The 21234-nt window shown below is 36.8% G+C and overlaps 2 protein-coding genes across 4 annotated transcripts in view; one reads left to right on the top strand and one right to left on the bottom strand.

Annotated features, from left to right (window-relative positions):
* Positions 1-21234, bottom strand: part of LOC137393476 (putative ankyrin repeat protein RF_0381) — a 112582-nt gene that overhangs the window by 8445 nt on the left and 82903 nt on the right. For 2 of the 3 annotated variants that reach the window (XM_068080047.1, XM_068080048.1), the window contains one exon: positions 8960-9148. The exons of the other annotated variant lie outside the window; for it this stretch is intronic. In XM_068080047.1, the coding sequence (XP_067936148.1) occupies positions 8960-9148 (189 nt within the window). The remainder of the gene's footprint in view (positions 1-8959; positions 9149-21234) is intronic. 3 annotated transcript variants of the gene reach the window in all.
* Positions 10963-13175, top strand: LOC137394557 (uncharacterized). The gene is made up of 2 exons (XM_068081284.1): positions 10963-11119; positions 12166-13175. The coding sequence occupies exon 2, from the start codon at positions 12292-12294 to the stop codon at positions 12730-12732; it is 441 nt and encodes a 146-aa protein (XP_067937385.1). The 5' UTR covers positions 10963-11119; positions 12166-12291; the 3' UTR covers positions 12733-13175.

Here is a 21234-nt window from a genome sequence, read left to right as displayed (position 1 = left end):
GAGTTAGGCTTGGGCTGAACTCACTAGCTCAGGGCATGTTAGTGGCTACCGGTATATCCCGTGAGACCAATTGTACCCATCGAGTGTACAGGTATAATGTTTGATTGAAGGAGCCTATTTTGTGTGATTGTAATAAATGAAATCAATTAGACTCACTATTAATTGAAACGTGTATGGATTGGCTGTTGAAAGCAATTCTGTAGATGAACTAGTCAGGGTTATCTACAGGAAAGTCCAAGCGATACCGGTAGCAACCTTAGCGATATTTTGCAGGTAAAAATTCCTTACCAAAACATTGTCGTAATATCCAGTTTATAGTTTGTATGCATGTATAATCAAGAGCATATATCTATGTATGTCAAATGGCAACAAAATTTACTGTTTAAAAATTTTTAACATCTCTCATGGTATGCTAGACTACTAGGTACTAGTATTATGTCATAGAGATATCGTTTTACGTCTTTTTTCTACCAAGTACAACAAGAGAAACAACGGTATTTTGAGGCTAACTATGGAACTCTTGTTATTCAAATCGAATTTAAGAACTTGCGCTGGAATTGATGCTTTACGCTGTATGGAATTTCTTAGGTAATATAAAGCAAAAATTTTACATTAATTCTTTACGTTACGCGTAATTTACTTAAAAGGTTTACATTATAAAAGTGTCTACTTGTATATAAAAATCAAACAGTATACCTGCAGTAAAGTTGACAATAGCGTTTTATCACAGCGAAAAATTTATCAAAACACATCTTACCTTTAATAACCTTACCAGAGTGTGTTTCAAATCTTTTATAAATTACTGGAAGGCGCACTTAAATCCACAGTCACTCATTTCAGACAAATATAGAGAAATTCGATTGAATCTTGTTTCGTTGAACTTGATTATAGCAAAAGCCATTGTTTTACTTTCTAAAAACTGCTGAGACGATTATTCTCGCTCAAAAATCCAATTTAATAGCAAACAGACAGTTTAATCGTTATAAACCTCTTTTATTATACTTATATATTATTTATTACTTATATATTATTATTACTCGATTATTAAATTATTTTGGTATTTTAAATTCAAGCTGTTGCGAAGTACATTATAACCTCTGTGATAGCCTAGCATTACTTTTTTTGTCAAAATTGGTTGAAATAGAGTTCTTGTAACGATTGCAACAATGATTACTAGTTATATTACAACTATATCAGTTTGTAAACAATTTAGTTTTAATAAATTTCAGATGGTTGACCACAGACTGCCGCCTCTTTTGACGGAGCGAGTCTCTTCGCCTTTGGTCCCAGTCTGCATCTCTGGCAGCAAAAAGGTCATAGAAATTATGGGACCATCATAAAAAAGACACAAATAGTTTTCTCAATGATAAGCTTGCATGCGTGTTGAGGCAGCTTGTATCCTTGATAGAAATTTAGTTAGAGACCCCCTATAGCCAGGTTTACTCTGATTTAACAATCCAAGTTGCTATGCCAATGCATGTTACCGTAAGTATTGCTCTGCAAAGATAAAATAAAGATGAAAAAACTAAGAGACTTTTTACTGTAGAGGATCTTTAGAAAAACGGGTAGTCACTACTATAGTGGTGACTATACGAGTAGTAGTTGTGACTACTAGTAGTAGTGACTACTACTAGTAGTAGTAGTGACTACTACTAGTGGTCACTACTACTAGTAGTAGTCACTACTAGTAGTAGTCACTACTAGTAGTAGTGACTACTAGTAGTAGTCACTACTACTAGTAGTCACTATTACTACTACTAGTAGTCAATACTAGTAGTCACTACTGGGGTGTCTCAGACTCAGCGCTTCTACATAGAAATAATGGGGGTTCAGACATCTGGTCAAAACTGCTAACAGAGTCGTGAATGAAAATAAAGCACACTGGGTGAGACAACAGACATTCTGAACAAATTTGTATTTTGCTGTAGTCTCAACGATGTCTTGTGTAGCAGATAATTCAAAACAAATATTTGAACAGATTTTCCGTATTTATACGACAGGAATGCTTAAGTGTCTTTAACATTGACGCATGGTAATCAATAAGCATTAGCGAATACTCCCCAACATTACGTTTATGATTTTCTATGCATGTTTACAGACTCATATTTATAAGCTGAGCTAATCCAGTCATTTAATAAACTGTATAAATGCTGTTTTTCAAAAGAAGCCAAGTCTGCTAAAAGTACTTGAGTAAATGCTAATATGGAAGACTGGGGCACCACCGCAACTTTGGTCCAGCAACTATTGTAAAAATCAAATATTCTTCAATATAAACTAAAATGCCTAAATAACAAAACGGTGATGTAGAGCTATTTTTTATGTGAATAGATCGATATGCCCCAGTTGCATTGACCGGTGAAAATAAAGTTCATATCTAAATATATGTTAGTATTATCTATAGCCAGAAAAAACCAGCGACATTTCAACAGCTTCTTCTGCTCATCATAAATTCATGCTTTTAGCTATAACCACCAACAAAACTAGCACTATAACCCTATCATACAAACCATTCAATTAGTTACGTATGTCCTTGTCAACATTCAATTAATGTAAGAATCAAGTTAAACCTTTCATGCCACAGACAACCTTCCTTGGATTTTGTCTGGCCATTCACAAAGGTATTCAACTTTTGTCAGGCATATTTCAATCAATTAAGTTACCATAGGTACCAAAGCAGCATTGCGAAGCTTTGTCTTTCCTACATTATAATCTAACAACTCTAACTAGCATTATATTATAATCTAACAACTCTAACTAGCATTATATTATAATCTAACAACTCTAACTAGCATTATATTATAATCTAACAACTCTAACTAGCATTATATTATAATCTAACAACTCTAACTAGCATTATATTATAGTCTAACAACTCTAACTAGTATTACATTATAATCTAACAACTCTAACTAGCATTATATTATAGTCTAACAACTCTAACTAGTGTTATATTATAATCTAACAACTCTAATTAGCATTATATTATAATCTAACAACTCTAACTAGCATTATATTATAATCTAACAACTCTAACTAGTATTATATTATAATCTAACTACTCTAAATAGCATTATATTATAATCTAACAACTCTAACTAGCATTATATTATAGTCTAACAACTCTAACTAGTATTACATTATAATCTAACAACTCTAACTAGCATTATATTATAATCTAACAACTCTAACTAACATTATATTATAATCTAACAACTCTAACTAGCATTATATTATAATCTAACAACTCTAACTAGTATTATATTATAATCTAACAACTCTAACTAGCATCATATTATAATCTAACAAGTCTAACTAGCATTACATTATAATCTAACAGCTCTAACTAGCATTATATTATAATCTAACAACTCTAACTAGCATTATATTATAATCTAACAACTCTAGCTAGCATTATATTATAATCTAACAACTCTAACTAGTATTACAATATAATCTAACAACTCTAACTAGCATTATATTATAATCTAACAACTCTAACTAGCATTATATTATAATCTAACAACTCTAACTAGTATTATATTATAATCTAACAACTCTAACTAGCATTACATTATAATCTAACAACTCTAACTAGCATTACATTATAATCTAACAACTCTAACTAGCATTACATTATAATCTAACAGCTCTAACTAGCATTATATTATAATCTAACAGTCCTAACTAGCATTATATTATAATCTTGGTTTTATGCATATTTAGTTTGAGGTAGTAAATCCTTTGATATTGAATAAAATAAAGTGAAGCTTTCGAAAGCCGTAAGAACTCAATTAGTTCTGGCGCTGTTACATGATAAGTCCCACTGACCATTTTGCAGAGGAAGGATTAACATTAAATATTGCAGCTAAGTTGTTTTATGGGAAGATTTTTGTAACATTTGCCTGGCATGCTAACATGGGACAAATTCCTTGTACAGTCTGCCCTGGGTAACGATGTTCCTGTTATACGATTGTTTCACATGATGCTTTTTCATCCCCGCCATACGACTTTTTTCCCATAAAATATCAAAAAACTTTTCTCAAATTTCAAATTTGGCAATCGGTATGCTGAATATTTCAAAATAATAAAAATGCCGGTATGCTATCCGCCCAAATCCCTCTCACAACGCCTGAAAAAAATATGATGCTCGCTCTTAGTTCAGCGCTATTTGTTCAAAGTTACCGTATTGTAAAAACAAAACCGGAAATAGGTGATAAAACTTTGGACAATGGCAATATTCAAGTTTATTAAAATTAATACTAAAACTTAGCTTTAGGTAGGGGTTTAGTAAGCTAAATTCATTGAAATTAATTTCAACGTTATATGTCTGTCTCGAAGGTAAAAACTCTCTACGGTACGTGCTGCACATAGTACTTTATAATATTACATTTTATTGCAGATCGTAACTTTTAAATACACTGAAGTTATTGTAGGAAACTATAGTTACTAAGGTTGACATACTATTTTGTTATTAATTTTCAATATGTACAGTACGTATATAAATATTTGATGCCTTTTACCAGGGATGTTTGCATTAGAAAATTACTAGGTATAGCTTTTTTTACCTCTATACGACATTTTCGCCTCGTGATGCCAACACTGAAGCGAGTTAATATCATATGGCAAGGGTCTACTGTATTTCATTATCGGGCTAAATCACATCTTCTATCCTAAAAGGCTTTGTGCTTGTGTACGGATATCTGCTACAATCAGCAGCTTTAGAAGTTCTCTTATTAACCTACAATTACTGGCAAATATTGATATATGTAATAACTCTAGGAATAGCTAGCAAATATCAACTTATAAGTATAAGAAATATTAAGAAAATATAAGAATACTTAACAAATATAAGAAAGCTTATAAGAAAGAGTCATAGAAGCAATGGAATCAAGACACGGACTGCAGCGAGCTAGCATGATTCTCACTACCGTAAACTTGGCTGGTTGGTGAGGTTACAAGCATTGAGGATGAGGGGCTCGAGAGAAGTACAATTGTGAGTCAGACGTGTAATTAATAATCGCAGTTCCTTTATAAAACCGCAACATCCTGACTCGCCCTAGCGAGGACATCATATCTCGCTAAACTCCCAACACAAACGGGTTTATTTATGAACCAGCATGCGTCAATCTATGAGCAAAAATGAAGCGTGTGTTGTGGTAGCCATGGCAACAGTCAACCCACAAACTTTATAGCAAGTCAAGCAAATACCATCATTCATATCGCAGAAACCAGCAATGATAAAAAGTGAAAATTTATGTTTAAGCTTCAATTGAACGAGTCATGGGAATTCTGCAAGTTATTCAAATATAAATTTAATGTAAGTCAGTGAACGTGAATGAATTAGCTCTATGTAAGTCCAGTAAGGGAACAATGCTGGAATTATATTAAAAAAAGCGCTGCTCGCAAGTACTGAGGCTATATATTTCTAGAACAGACTTCTGTTGTCGCTTTAGATACATAGTTTTCTCACTCCCTTTATCCTGCGTGGCTTTCAAAAACTCTGCACATAAACATTGCTAGAAAACTATTTTGGGAATAAAGACAATTTCAGTTATTAAAAATTGGAATAAAATTTCTATGGTATTGCTAGCTGAGGATGATTATTAATACTCATACGCTGTCTAAATAATGATAATGTTATCCAAACAGTGGCAGCCGCAGAACACAAGTATTAGCTAAGGTATTCAATATAATCAGGGACATAGCCGCTGTCGCAAGGAGTGACGCGCGAGGCAATAGTGTTTATGAGTTTCCGTAGTGATATGAATAATACTATGTAATATCAGTAAGTAACACACTAAAGGTTAATAGCATAGATTTATTTTAACAGAGTTATTGACTTGTCTAGCTAAAGCCAGCACACTATTCGCTATTGATTTCTAACACTCAATTTGTTTGCTCCTGCCTGCTCTGGCAACAAGATTCAATAAGAACAGTAAGTGATGAAGGATTACTATCCGACATATCAATTTTAATTTACAGATTAATTATAAACAAGCCGAGAGCGGATACGCTTATATAATAAATATAATAACGCTAATAACAAGGAAATGTAAATTGATGAAGGACAAATGGCAGCGAGCTGTTCATCAATATTGGGCAGCGGAGATGGAATGCAATCACAGCAATGGCGTTGTAATTTACTGCTTATATATGACATAGGATAGCGAGTTATTTGGGAAGTTGAACACTCCCACGGAATCACCTGTTTTAAAGTTAGGGAAAGATAACTGTGGTATTCATTCACACTTCCGTGTTTAGCCCAGTACTAGTGTTTTAACCATAAACTTTCCCTAAAAACATGAGCAACTAGAGGTGCATACCATTCTTTGGTACAAGGAATAGGTAGTTCCTATTAACACAGGTTCAGAAAGATAAGTTTCATGCTCTTCTGTACCTCGAGCCTACCAGTAAATACAGACACAGATACTCAGTTTGGGGGAAGATTAACCGCAGATGAATGATTCATAGTTGATAGTAGAACCACGGCTGGAATATTATGTGTTTGCTATTTTATGATTCGTGCTCCACCTCTGCTAATCCTCATGAACTCAATATGCATGCTGTAGCAATTCATGTTCTGCGTTCAACTTTACATTAAGGCTATCAAATATGGTGAGGAATATAAAGAGAGAGATCACGGTGCTACTATAGTGTGCGGTCTCCCGCCATACGTCACCTTATTAAGAGTTGAGGCCTAAAATCTCAGTCTAAAGCACGCTAGGTTCAGCAATTCAAATTAATTACAAAGTAATTTATTACTAGATTAATTCATTGTAATTTTTACTATAATAAGAGCCATGCGGCAGCCTGTCCGAAGCCACGCTTTTTTTGTTAGATAAAAAGATTGCCTCACGCAGTAATAAAACCCGCGGCATCAAATTTAAAAGCAAGCATGCTACCACAACAACCCTCAGGCACCTTGCAGCTTACAGGGATAACTATCTACATACTGATTACTCATGATGATCTCTCACAATGCACGGGGCTGACAAGCGTACTAGTCTGTACTAGTCTGTACTATAATAAGTGCTGTGTCCGTCAGTCTGTCTGAAGGCACGGTTGGTATTTGAAAAAAAGATTGCATCATACAAAATTCAAACCTACGACTTCCAGCACGGTATAACAACACTCTAACAACTCCACCAATCAACCATCTTGGAATTCATTTCATTCCAATCCATTTCAATTCATCGTAATTCATTGTAATTTAGAAAAGTAACTCATTTAAGCCTAGTTAAGCTTTTCATTCAAACGGGTGGCCTGCTTATAGCAATGTAAATGCCATGAGCCACCAACTTCCTGCAGGGAATCGTAAGCAACATTATATGGATATAGTGACCGGAGCACACACAGGCAACAGAACGATCACGGTTTGATGCCAAAACTATAATTCTGAAAAAATAGGAAGCGTTAGTCACCAGTTGTTATAGTTTCATCTTAACCCCGTTTGCTGGAAGGTGAAGAGAAGAAATCTCGATGATTTATTTGTTCCATTCTTCGAAAATATGCCAAGTGTGCATCAATAAAACTAAATTCCCTTTTTTGTGGGATATGTATATGCGGTGTTTGTAATTATTATACAGAAGAATTAATTTATAGTAGAGCTCACGCTGCCGTAATACTGCAGAAACATCGTTAGACAGTATTTATTGTAGAGCTCACGCTACCGTAATACTGCGGAAACATCGTTAGACAGTATTTATAATAGAGCTCACGCTACCGTAATACTGCGGAAACATCGTTAGACAGTATGAAAACTTGTCACCAAAGATTTATGGTATACGTACATTTAGCTAGACTGGTGTCTTACGGGCAGCGATGTTCGCAAAGCTGATGCTATAGTGGCTACGCCTTCGTGACATGCATGTACAAATGCTTTAGAGCTTATACAAAATTATTAATCTTCTAGAATACCTGTACAAGCTGTACAAGCTGTACAAGCTGTACAAGCTGTACAAGCTGTACAAGCTGTACAAGCTGTACACTGACCAATGAAATTATCAAGTATTCTGGGTTATTTTCAACGACCTTTTCACTTTAATTCGTCACAAAAACAATAATCGCAAGGCTTATCATTTAAAGTCATTTTTGAAATGCATAATATTTGTTATGAGCAACAGAACTAGACTAGGGCCTATACTAAAATACTAGCAATACAAAGACATCCTATAGACCTATGCCAAAGCATGCCAAATACGCTATCGATATACGTAGCAGACATCAGTTGTCTCCCAGCCCTTTAGGTCGGTTTACTTGTCAAGTTGGTAGTGCTGACTTGCCTTCTTTCGCATTGTTAGTAACCTATTTTAATAAAATAGGTTACTAACTGTTGTTTTAATAAGATAGGGCAGTTGGTGGCCTATTTTAATAAATTAGTTCACCAACTGTTTCCTTTTAATACAATAGATCAGTTAGTGACCTATTTTGGTAAAATAGGTCACCAACTGTTCTATTTCAATAAAACAGAACAGTTCAATAACTGAAAATGAAAGTATTTGATTTAAAAAAATATTGGTAGTAATTTGGACAGCTAATCGATACTGCATAAGAGTGTGTTAGTTATTTACCAGCCGACAGCCGAAACTAGACTGGCTCAATTGTACTTTTGACCAAAATAGCTAAAATTTATCGAATACATCATGATATTATCACTAATTTTAACAGCACAGCATACCTTTTACAAATCATTGACCACAACATAAAAAAGAGCTCATGTGAATCGTGATTTTAGATGAAAACGATAGCTTTTGGACCAGGATGACAGTCTTTAGACTGAGCTACTGAGGATTATTAGCACTTTATAACCTCTCATATCCATGCCAGCTAGAAAATATCACCGCAGAGTGATAACCTCACATCACGTAACCTTTCTTATGTAATTTATTGGCCAAACATCCTACGACCATTGAACTACATGTAGGCGATTTGAATGAAACTAATGCAGCTCAAGGCTTACATTATCAGAGATTCCTTTGAGCACAGGTCGCGCCCGAGCAAGCTCCTCCACCACGCGGACATTCGCTGCAGCCACAGCTTTGTGCAAGGCAGTGAAGCCGTTTCTGTCCTGATAGTTGAATAGGTTGAGAGAGATCACCGCCTCAGCGTTGTTACGGCACGCTGCTGTCAGAAGTTCGGTGCCATTTACCTAGAAGCAAATATACTTTAACAATCAATTATTACAATTACTACGCACTATTGATTAGTGTACTAATGCTATGACGGTTCAGTGAATAAAAATTTCTTGCTGGGAAACAACCAAACACGACATCAGGAATATGCTCGGAGAAGGACTGGAACTATAGCGCGGAGACAAACTAGACGAGGTGTGACAACTTTAACTTCCTAGCAAAGCGGGCATGACTTTAAACACTGATAGGATTATATATGATCAATCATGATCGAAGCTCGCTGTAAAGGAGCTCGCTGTAAAGGAGCTCGCTGTAAAGGAGCTCGCTGTAAAGGAGCTCGCTGTAAAGGAGCTCGCTGTAAAGGAGCTCGCTGTAAAGGAGCTCGCTGTAAAGGAGCTCGCTGTAAAGGAGCTCGCTGTAGCCATACAATTCTTAAAAATAGCTCAAGTTGAAGAGCTAACCCTTCGCATTAAAAATTCCTAATTGCTTTGAAAACTCAGAGGTTATTTAAATGATTATAAAACTTCAAAAATTCAAAAATGACTCAGTCATTCACACGCACAATTAATCACAAGCAACATATATGTTGAGTCTTGCTATTCTAGAGCCATTTTAAATACTGATTTGTAGATGTGGTAAGCGAGACCAATGTATAAAGATGCCATTTACATCAGACAATTTCCTTTGTTTGACATGATTGGTGAGGAGTCCTCCGCTGCCACACTCTACTGACATGTAAGAGGAAGTCCTCTGCTGCCACGCTCTACTGACATGTAAGAGACCATTTGCATACACATACTTTTGTTAAAATCCCTGTCAAATGCTGCTATGGAATGCTGTCAATTTTCAGAGCAGGTATGCTGACTTATTAGCAGTTTGAGAAGGCCTATCTTGGCTTTCTGCCCAAACAGCAGGGCCTATAACAACTAAACTATTGTGTGAAGTATGCTTGCTAGTAGGCGCATAGTCTCTAGTCACTTCCCATGATCACTGGCCAAGTCAAAGAACAAAGGATAATAATATTTTGGTTGCAATTACACAAGCCACTAGCCAGCAAACATAACTCTCATACTGTCCGCTATTCTGGATCCTGCCGGCACAATCTTCTTCAAATTTATAGTTTGGTACAATGAATCTTAAAATGTTCCGGTAAAAGTCATGATTGACATCTGAACCGGTCATGACTAAACATGCTAGTTGCTAGCTAACACCCGTTGCTAACCACAAACATGTAGCATCTAGGGGAGAGCTTCTGGCACAGACACCGGTGCCTCCAGAAACTAGCAAGTATGTATAAACAAAGATCATGCGAGAGGCTCTTGAGACTTTTACCCTCTTTGATACCTTTCTGTGCAAAAAAAATTTGTTTCTCATACTATTGGCTGACCTTGGCATTCTCTTGCGCAAATATAAATGTATTACATATTCCACAAATTTTTACTAGCAATGCTAACACCAACCTATGAAAGAAAGTAGTGATGTAAATTATAATGACTGATGAAATTTAACCCTTGCAAAATAAATAATCGATTCATCACACTGTGTAGCGGGAGCAAGATCTATGCAATAATAAGTACCTTTTGTACGGAGCGGACACCCCTCAACAAACGACCAATAAGCGTTAAGCGTTTCTTGCATACCTAAACCTAATAAAGTATCAGCTGGCCAGGTTGCGGAAGGACCAATGGCATGCCAGTGTCATACTGCAATGAACCAATAGCACGCCAGTGTCATACTGCAATGAACGCTTGGCTTGAGCGACGTGCGTGCGAGGGCTGCCCTTTGTTTGATATAGTCCACCATCTGCCAACATATTATTAGGGATATCGGTGCATCAGATTCATTCTTCACTAGGCACTCGTCGTGTACGCTTTGCGCTTTAACAATCTCTGACGCTCAAAGGATATCAATAGCTCTAACCGACTTATTGACTTATTCAGGATATTATATTACACTATCTTATAGCGGTGGACAGCATTTCTATTGTGGTAAGTAGATGTTTGAATCATGGCTTGGTAGACAGTCTTTGTTAGCGATAAAACCAAACTCATGTAAATATGTTGGATTGCAGGTAATTTAGGTATAGCTCTTATGGCGTAAGAAATCACGTGAAGATTGATAATTGTAGGACTACATTTATATAACAGTACCTGCCAGAACATAACATTGTGCACTGCCGTACGAATGCACACAATTCCTTTGGAGTTTTATTGTTATCACTTAATGCACACGCCTGCTGAAGCTGTACATACGCTGGTTGCACTCAGGAAATTTTAAGTGCAGTCGAGTCAGCCGGAGTCAGCCATAATTGCTGAGTGCTGTACTCAGATATGTTTAATAGGTGATTCATTCGTGTGTCTAGTTTAAAAGGCGGTATAAAAAGGTGTGGGTCGAATTAGTTCAGATAAGTTTTGAAGTCTACTTAAAATTATTCGTTTGGTTTACTGGTGTAGGTGATGCGGCTGGCGTAGGTGACGGCATCTGACGTACAAACCAATTAGATTTAAAGGCTGCGTACGAGGGGCAATAATGACCAGTCATACGTCAACGCTGTCAAATGCTTGGTTGATAACGTATCAATTCCTTCCTTTAACCTCTAATTACAATAATTCGCGCAATAGAGATTGGCTGATGTTTCATCATCTATAAATAGATGAGTTGTAAGGAATGCGGCTATTCATCATTCTTAGGCCAAATATCTCTACGCAGCACTTTTCCTCTTCGAACGCCTCCTTATCTTCCCCTGCGCCTACTTGGACATCCCCCAGGAAACATTTGCCATTGAGTCATACCCGAGTGTCGTTTGCTGCCCTGCAAAACTTCCCATTATAAGAAAAGAAAGCTAGGAGAACGCAATGCAAGGCAATGGGTTTTTCCATTGATCATGACATGGTGAAACTTCTTTGTTGGATTGTAGCACCGGAATTCCATAGCTGTATTGATATTGTGGCCATAACAAAGTAAGGAGTGTTAGTTAAACAACTGGCACCACCCGGGTAGTCAGTAACACTTATTGTGGTTTTATTCATTACAGATCTGAACAGACCTGTGGATAGCCTAATCTAATTCACTCTTGAGATAACAGACCAGAGCGGTAACTAGCCTATGATTGCATCTACATCAACTCACAGGAAGAATAACCCTTAACAGACGCAACAGTATGAAGAGAAAACTTGAACTTCTTGAGCCGATAGAGGATCCTTGTCGAGTTGTGCTCAAAAGGTTTAAAGAAAAAAGAACAAAGATACTCAAACAAAGCTTGAAGAAGTTAAAGAAGATTCCAGACGCCGAGCAGTGCCTTCGACAAGCCGTCCTAATCCGAAACACATTCATACGGGCCAAAGATCTGTCACCTAAACATTTTGAGCGACAGTTATTGACACTGCCCCAAGACACTTTAAACAAGGAGCATTCTGATCTGCTCGACGATTTGCACGAACAATCTCATCAAATAGACATGGAGGTGGAGAGCGATGCTCAGGCCTCAGAACATCAATACAAATCGGACATTGAAGGCGATATATCACAACAATCTTGCCAGTCGGAATGTGCTGCTTCACAAACAACGATAAACAGTCGACAATTACTAGCCGTCTCATAACACATGGCAGCAATTTCTACTTCTTTTTTCCAATGACAGTTATTAATTACCTACAAATGAATGCTGTTTTACAAAGTCTAATAGTTTAGGCTGACACTGAACGGCTTGTTATGAATCATGCTCAAAGTGTGCAGGCTCACATTCTTCATTATTCCTGGCCTTCCAGCAGAATTCACATGGATTTTTGCAATATTTTTGGCGTTCAAGACCACTTATATCTATGTAATAATTTATGCATAATTATTTTATTGATATTTTATTTATAGAAGTATATCGAAGTTATAAGGTAGAGATGTTAGACTGTCTAGCAATTTATACTGTATTTAACTGAAGTATTACCATCACCGATGCAATGTGACACTTTGGTGTCCTTTTAACTAATTTGGTCCCTTTTAATATGGAGTGGCCAGTTAAATGTAATACAACAGAATGATTAAAGATTATTTGCTGTTCCATAACATTAGCTAAAGGTTAACAAAGCGAGTGAAGGTAATCCTCTTATAATCTTTTCTAAACGAGTAGAATCGATGGTCCAGGTGACTGGACAGCGTGCATACATTCAGGAGACCGAGCTACTCCCAGGGCAACTGTTTTAATTGAGAGCTCATCAAATACTCAATGAGAGACAGATAGAGATAATAGTTTAGATTCACAGCGTTAGCCTAATGCGTAACAGATGTCACCAACGTAAATTCAATCAGCATATTTTCCTGCCCCGGTGAACAGGAAGCAGTTCTAGAAAACTACCATAATATTTCGGTAATACTTTCATTGGCTGCTTATAGTTAGTTAGGTGGGCCTTACAGAAGGAATACATTTGACAACTGTTAAATCAGTCATTCGACATTTAAGATTGGCTGACTCCCTGATGCTGACAGATGGCATTATGATTGCCAAGAATGAGATTCTTATCACAGGAAGTCATAATTGCATCTACAAAGCAATATAGAGATAGCCGAATAACTCCTTAACATTATCTGCTTCCACAGCTTGAATTGACGGAAGCCTAAATATGTCAAACCTCTAGTGTTGGCTTAAAACCTTCTAGTTCATTGCCTCGAGTGATCAACATTACGTATAGAGCCAGAGCAATTCAAACTTGACACTTAAGCCCTGGCTGCGGATATATAAAAACGCACGAGTAGTGACGTACTTCGTGCATGCAGCTTACCACCTTATGCCAAAAGTATAAAAAGCTTGGCTGATTCCCTATTATTGAAAAAGGAACCTAAATAAACATTTTTAGAAAGGACAGAATTAACCCTGGTATGAACTAATGTAAGTGTCAATTAATCCTTATAATTTTCCATAAAGTACTATCTTATATATGAGTATCTTTTGTTGAATTTTACCGTCACACTTGTTGGCGTTCCGTCACTACGAACAACATCATTTCATTATCCTATAAAGTGATATATATATATATATATATATATGTCATTAAAAAGGTCAAGTGGTGACACTAAAACTGATCCGTATTTCTACCTTCACCTATATGAAGCACAGAAATTCGTTCTATTGATCAATACACCATCACCACCAGACAAGCTTGCTAGCATGGTAATTCCTGCATACATGTACAAGCTACCCAGCACTGAAAGTATGTTTACGCAAGAAAACTATATGAGACATCACTCACCATGATAAGCACGTGAACAGCCCTGTATCACAATGACCTAGCTTCCACCTTCAACAACTATGATACTTGATATCAACTTGATGCCAACAGGCAGTATTTATCACATTCGAAAGGTTTAACATTTTCTTTGATAGCTTACCTTGATACAATAGTATAATATAGTAACTATGGGGTATAGTATACAGATATAGTAACTATGGGGTATAATATACAGATATAGTAACTATGGGGTATAGTATACAGATATAGTAACTATGGGGTATAGTATACAGATATAGTAACTATGGGGTACAGTATACAGATATAGTAACTATGGGGTATAGTATACAGATATAGTAACTATGGGGTATAGTATACAGATATAGTAACTATGGGGTAAAATCTGAAAGAGTGCACGCTAGTCCACACAAAGAACCAATGACTTAGTTTTATCAGTGAGGACCAAGCCTGGTTAAGTGGGCAGAATGGACCACGCCTGGTTAAGTGGGCAGAATGGACCACACCTGGTTAAGTGGGCAGAATGGACAACCTCTGGTTAGGTATTTAGAATGGACAACCCCGGAATAGGTAGGCAGAATGGACAACCTCTAAACAGGTGGGCAGAACGTGCCACCCCTACACAGGTTGGCAAAATGAGCTGTAATTAAAATACTTCACGGTTACAAACAACCAATTATTTTAACAAATAAACGATTACGGCTGCAGTGAGATACTCTACTATTGCCTATCCCTGGTCGGTAGGATGCAAGGTCTATAAAGGTCGATTAGGAAGGTCGCTTCTTAGATATTCTCAGCTATAGCGAAGCAAGCCATGAATCATACTTTTAAAACAAGAGGAAAGCAAAGGAAATGGCGCAGTCAAAAGTTCTGCTCTTACATGAGAACAAAGAGACTTGAGAAGGGCAGTCGCGTGTGACGGTGAAACTGTGACAGCCCTGTATGCACCGTGTATATACCAAAACCAAGAAAACCTCCAACTGATAAACGGGAGGTGCCATAAAAAAAGCTGATGGTACGAAGAGAAAGAGTTCCATTAACTTTTGTGAACAAAGCTGTAGGAAAAAAGCAAGCAAAAGTGGAGATACTGGCTTCAATAATCACGCTAGTTAGCATAATCAGTGTTGTCAGTAGGCCAATTCGTAATACTGCTAGTACATAACCATCATCCTCATGCACTATCTTATAGTCCTGACAGTCTTCAAGATCACGTTGCACTGGTATGCTTACCTGAACTGGCATGCTCACCTGAACTGGCATGCTTACCCGTAATGGCATGCTTACCTGAACTGACATGCTTACCTGTACTGGCATGCTTACCCGTAATGGCATGCTTACCCGTAATGGCATGCTTACCCGTAATGGCATGCTTACCTGTACTGGTTTGCTTACCTGTACAACATGCTTACGCTGTATGACATGCTTACGCTGTACTGGTATGCTAAGTTACCACTGAGTTACATGCACAGATATTAAGGATCAATACTGAGATAACGCATGAGACTTGTTTATTGCAGAGGATTAAGGTTGGATGGCCTGGACTTTCGAATTAATGAACTTTAGGTGATCACCGAGTCAAACAAGAAAAACATACCAACAGCATTATGATCATAATAAAAATATTTATCTCTAATCCTTAGTTTAGTATTTATACACAAACAAGCCCATAGTGATGCAATCAAGAGTTCAGTGAGACGCCGAGCCGCGATGAATTGTTTGGACACACGCTAGCTAGAAAGGGCACCTGTTGCTGATTGTCAACATTAGATGTTTGCAATAGAGGCTTTGCACCCTTGGAGCTTGCTAGTGCTAGCTAAGCTATGGTCACCGATGGAGCAAGGAGTGTAAAGACAATAAGAGAGAGGCTACATGGGCAGATTACAGACTTTGGTGCCAAATGTATTTATAAGGTTACGTTATTCTCAGCAATAGCTGAGCTAGAATTATAACGTCTAACAAGGTTATACCTTTAGGGCCACTTATCCTGATCATTTTTCGGCTTTTAGTCACAAAACTGTTATTTCCATAGAATATAATTTCAGGTAGCTCTTAAGACAAAACAATTTTGTTTGGTGGAAACATGATTAGTCAATTGAATTGCTCTACTCCTAATGCTGTCACCGCTAATATCAATGCGAAAGATTATAAAATATTTCTATAATTAAATCTTTTAACATATAGCAAAAAGTTGGCATGTGACCTATTTATCTTTGGCGCTAGCTAATAAAATGTGACATGAAACAGCTAATGGTAATGAAAAATTGAAGCTAAAAATTTTTAATTATTTATAAAATCAAATAAATTGGAACACAACTGATCGACATAGTTATGCTACTAACTGGAAAATGTTGTGATCTGAAAACTTGATCTTATTGGCTATTGATCTATCGCTTGTGACAAATCATTTCACGACAAGTGTGGTCATCGTATTACTATTAACCCATGAAATTCATGTAGTCGGTAGGCAAGTTGTGTACAGCTGGTCACGATAGCATCTAGTACAGGCTGACCTTAAAGCATGACTCTATCAGGCATGAATATTTTATTTTGTATCCAAAATGGTTTTTACGTTGTTTTTCGAGTATGCAATCCGAGATACCGGTTGAATGTCCTACTTTGGCAATGCATTGCGAAACCATAGTGCAGTGTAATATGCAGCAGATATATTCCCTTGTCGTAAAAAATCATCGAAAAGATATTTGCAAAACAGCGATTAAAAATTGACACAATAAAAATTAAGGTAAAAACATGATTAAACTCCGTGTTACATTTATAGTAATCGACGCAGGAGGCTGATTGGCCGGCATGAATGCTGTTAATAAATTAACATGAAGACTAAATTTCTTGGCTAACCATAATGTTAAATAGGCAATTTTAAATAGGTCATACCAGGCTCCGTAAAGCTTTCAAAGGGGCGAACAATAAAACAAAAGTTGGGCCATACATGCCTCGGTGAAATATTACTGTTGCATGCTATTACACGCAGGCAATGATTAATGGTAGAATGCAGGCAATTATCCAATGGTTTAACTTGTACCATGAAACAGTAACTATACAAAAGCGAGTTGATCTATATGAGACTTTATTAGTTGTTTCCCGTATTTTTTCAAATGAGATGGAAAGTTTTACAAACTTTATTAATATTTTGATTCAAGTCCATATGTTGCTGACTCATCCTAACTGCTGCTTGAACATTCAATACTTCATATAAAAGTGTATGTTAGTTAAACAGTTATGTTAGTAATAGTCGTACAATACTACTCGGACATAGAGCAGCAGTTATGTTAGTAATAGTCGTACAATACTACTCAGACACTCATAGAACAGGAGTTATGTTAGTAATAGTCGTACAATACTACTCAGACACTCATAGAACAGGAGTTATGTTAGTAATAGTCGTACAATACTACTCAGACACTCATAGAACAGGAGTTATGTTAGTAATAGTCGTACAATACTACTCAGACACTCATAGAACAGGAGATATGTTAGTAATAGTCGTACAATACTACTCAGACACTCATAGAACAGGAGATATGTTAGTAATAGTCGTAAAATACTACTCAGACACTCATAGAACAGGAGATATGTTAGTAATAGTCGTACAATACTACTCAGACACTCATAGAACAGGAGTTATGTTAGTAATAGTCGTACAATACTACTCAGACACTCATAGAACAGGAGATATGTTAGGAAGAGGAAAACTACTACTAGCAGTAGAAGTCTGTTAGTTTTACTAAATACTAAAATCTAACTCTTGACAGCCTATTAGGATATCTGTGATGTCAGATGGGAACTCAAATGCATAAAAGTGCATTGTAATTTGCAATCTGTGCTTGGATATATGTTTCTACTAGTGTCCTGAAATAAAATCTTGTGGTAGCAACCTTGACACAGATGGTTGATTTAGGGGCTGCAAGGCTTCAAGCTCATTCTAAATAGACTTAATTACATAGCATTGCGCAGCCGGACAAATAGGTGCAACAACCATAAACCCATTACTATACTTGTGGTGAACTTGGTTTTGAGGATATTAGGCTATTTAAACTAGGTTCTATAAAGGTTTCAAACACAAAAACAATGCAGTAAAATTAAGATTTTTATAATTGGCTCACAACTATAACAACAATTATTTTAGTTTGTCCATGACCTGTATTGCAGCTCTTGCATTTGTCCTTGACCTGTACTACCAAACCATCATGCAATGCGCAATTACTCCAATTAACATCAAGTTGTATATTCTGTGATCATTTTCGACTACTGATCAGACTTGTCTTTTGTTTAAAAATCCTTTATGAGTATAAAACGACGCGTGGTACATACTCATAAAAACCATTTGTAAATGATAGAGAATTCACGAGGACATTTCCAGATTAACACAATTATTGAATGTTGCTGGTTTAGACCAATTATCTCTAAACGTCCAAACACACTAGGCGATTTTATCGCCGTGCGTCATGAGGAGGGCGGAGATATCGCTGGCGTACCTAAACACACTTCAGCCATTCAACAGCAAACGATATAGTTCACAATCTGCCAATATAATTTAGGATCATTAGTTTCTTCGCAGTTGTTAATAAATTTTAAGTTGTTAATAAACGATGTAAACAACTTCCACTTTTGTTATTAGGCCTATCTGACTTTCACCGATTGTATACTACAAGAAGATATAAGAAAAAACGATTCTTGTATTTTTAACAGTAATATTTTACGATTTTTATATATCGTTTATTTTATAGTAGTTTTCTTATATTTAATATATTAAATACTTACCATTCTCAAGATGGTCAACCTGCGCAACAATTGACTTCAAATGTTGGTTTTTAACTAAGATTTTTTGTAATTTTGTGTGTGTTATGTTTTACGAAATAACACACAATTTAATAATAGGACTGGGAGTGCTATTATTAAATTCATAAACGATTCATTTTTCGTTCTGATGATGTTTCAATCGCAACAAAATAGCAAAATGTTGCTGCTGCACGTTGGTGAACATTGATAAGAAATAATTACCAGCCACAAAATTGCGTTCTGAGAAAAATCAACCGATTGAAATGCATCTCGCTAGCGGATAAAGTTGTGATAGGGAATGGCTACCATTATCGCTTTGATGGTTTCATTCATCTCACTCAATTCATTCGGACTTGATGAATTGATGACTTGACTATGCTAGATCTCGCTCAGCAAGTTCTAGCATAGTCACCTAGAATTAACGTTTTCACCTTTACGTAACGCTAAACTGAAACTAGGGTAATCATCCTGTGTTAGTATGATATAATGGACTATACCGGATAGCTCTCATCTACCAACCAAATTGGCAGCTTTTGCAAACCTTTTGTAAGCGTATTGTCATCTGTCTTTCTCGAGCAGTTTGACAACAGGCCGGTAGTAGGGAGAAAAAATTAGGTTATATTCTTACGAGCGAGTTTAGCATTGAGCATGCGCGACAACATAGTGCGACAACATAGCGCGACAACATAGCGCGACAACATAACGCGACAACATAGCGCGACAACATAGCGCGACAACGCAGGCACACTTGGCTTTGCCATTTATGTAGGGTTCAAGAAAGAGTTGATACTTGCACTCAATCACTATGTTTTCAATCACTATGTTTTCGGGAGGTAATTAATCGGTGAGTTCGCGTCATCCGCAAGATAGAAACGTTAAAAGATCGGCGAGTCAAGCGAGTTTTGTTACTCACAAATTTTTACATGTTTCATGCTTTCGAAAAATGGAAACGGCTCTTGCGAATGATGCGCAAAAAGTGCCGCGCAAGCAATTCCATTTTAAACATTTTCCACAACTCAGTCATTTCTATTTCGATTGGACGAGACAGGAGTGTGCTGCTATGATCTTTTTAGAAGAACTTTTTTAAGAAAGAGCTCGCATTAATCCGCCACACACGCATGTCCTTTAAAACACTTATCATACGGAAACTTGAAGCGCCGCACAATTCTAATGGAAATATAACGATGGGAAGCATATACCATCAACGGTATCAAACAAGTTTTCTTAAAACAGCAGATTGGTTCAACGTTTCCAGTAGATAATTACTTCTCCGAAGGAAATGGGGCCACAGGCTAGACTAGAGTAGACTTCTGAATAGATCGACTGGAGATTATAGCTGCCGACTATTATAGCTGTCCATTGTTGAAGGGAAGGGATGTGAAGGCCTCTAGAGTCTAGATATTACATTTACATTAACCAACACTGATAAGGAGGTCCTACTACGGCAGCCACAAGAATTTGCTAATCAAATTTGCAAAACTTCTTTTTCCTCAGCTGTTGTGGCTAACAATAGACAAGAGGATAACCATAGCTGATAGTCCTGTTGCATAACTGAAACAGCCATCTCGGGTACTTTAAGTGTTTGTAGTCCAACTTTAGCATTCTATTTCATCGAGTGAGATGAATGAAAAGTTTGATTGGACAGTCGTAAGGTTAGTTCACACTATATCACCGTTTGCCGGTGTTTTCCTTTCCTCGTTCATCGTCGATTATGTAAACTAGGGGCGGATAGTATCAACGAAGCGATGCAGTTTGCGAAAGTTTGCAGCTGTCAAACTTTCCCAACATTTAGCTGAGCGACGACAGCCTGAATAATGTGAACCATTTCAGCGATGGTAATTCGCGGTCACAGATAGCGTGATTTATTTATTTCCGTTTATCATAATTGCTGCGGGCCTAGTATTTGATTCGAGATCGCGAAAACAGAAGTTTCTTTATAAAAAAAATTAGAACATTACGTCTCGAAGTATTTGCAGATGTAAACGCGGATGAATTTGTGATAGCGTGAACATTGTTATCATCGACAATCACCGAAGTATTGTGGTATTAACGCCAAGATACAGCGCTATAGT

This window comes from Watersipora subatra, chromosome 4 (assembly GCF_963576615.1).
Source record: "Watersipora subatra chromosome 4, tzWatSuba1.1, whole genome shotgun sequence".
Lineage (NCBI taxonomy): Eukaryota > Metazoa > Bryozoa > Gymnolaemata > Cheilostomatida > Watersiporidae > Watersipora > Watersipora subatra.
The sequence above is the reverse complement of the archived record's forward strand: the minus strand, read 5'-3'. Positions and strand labels throughout refer to the sequence as shown.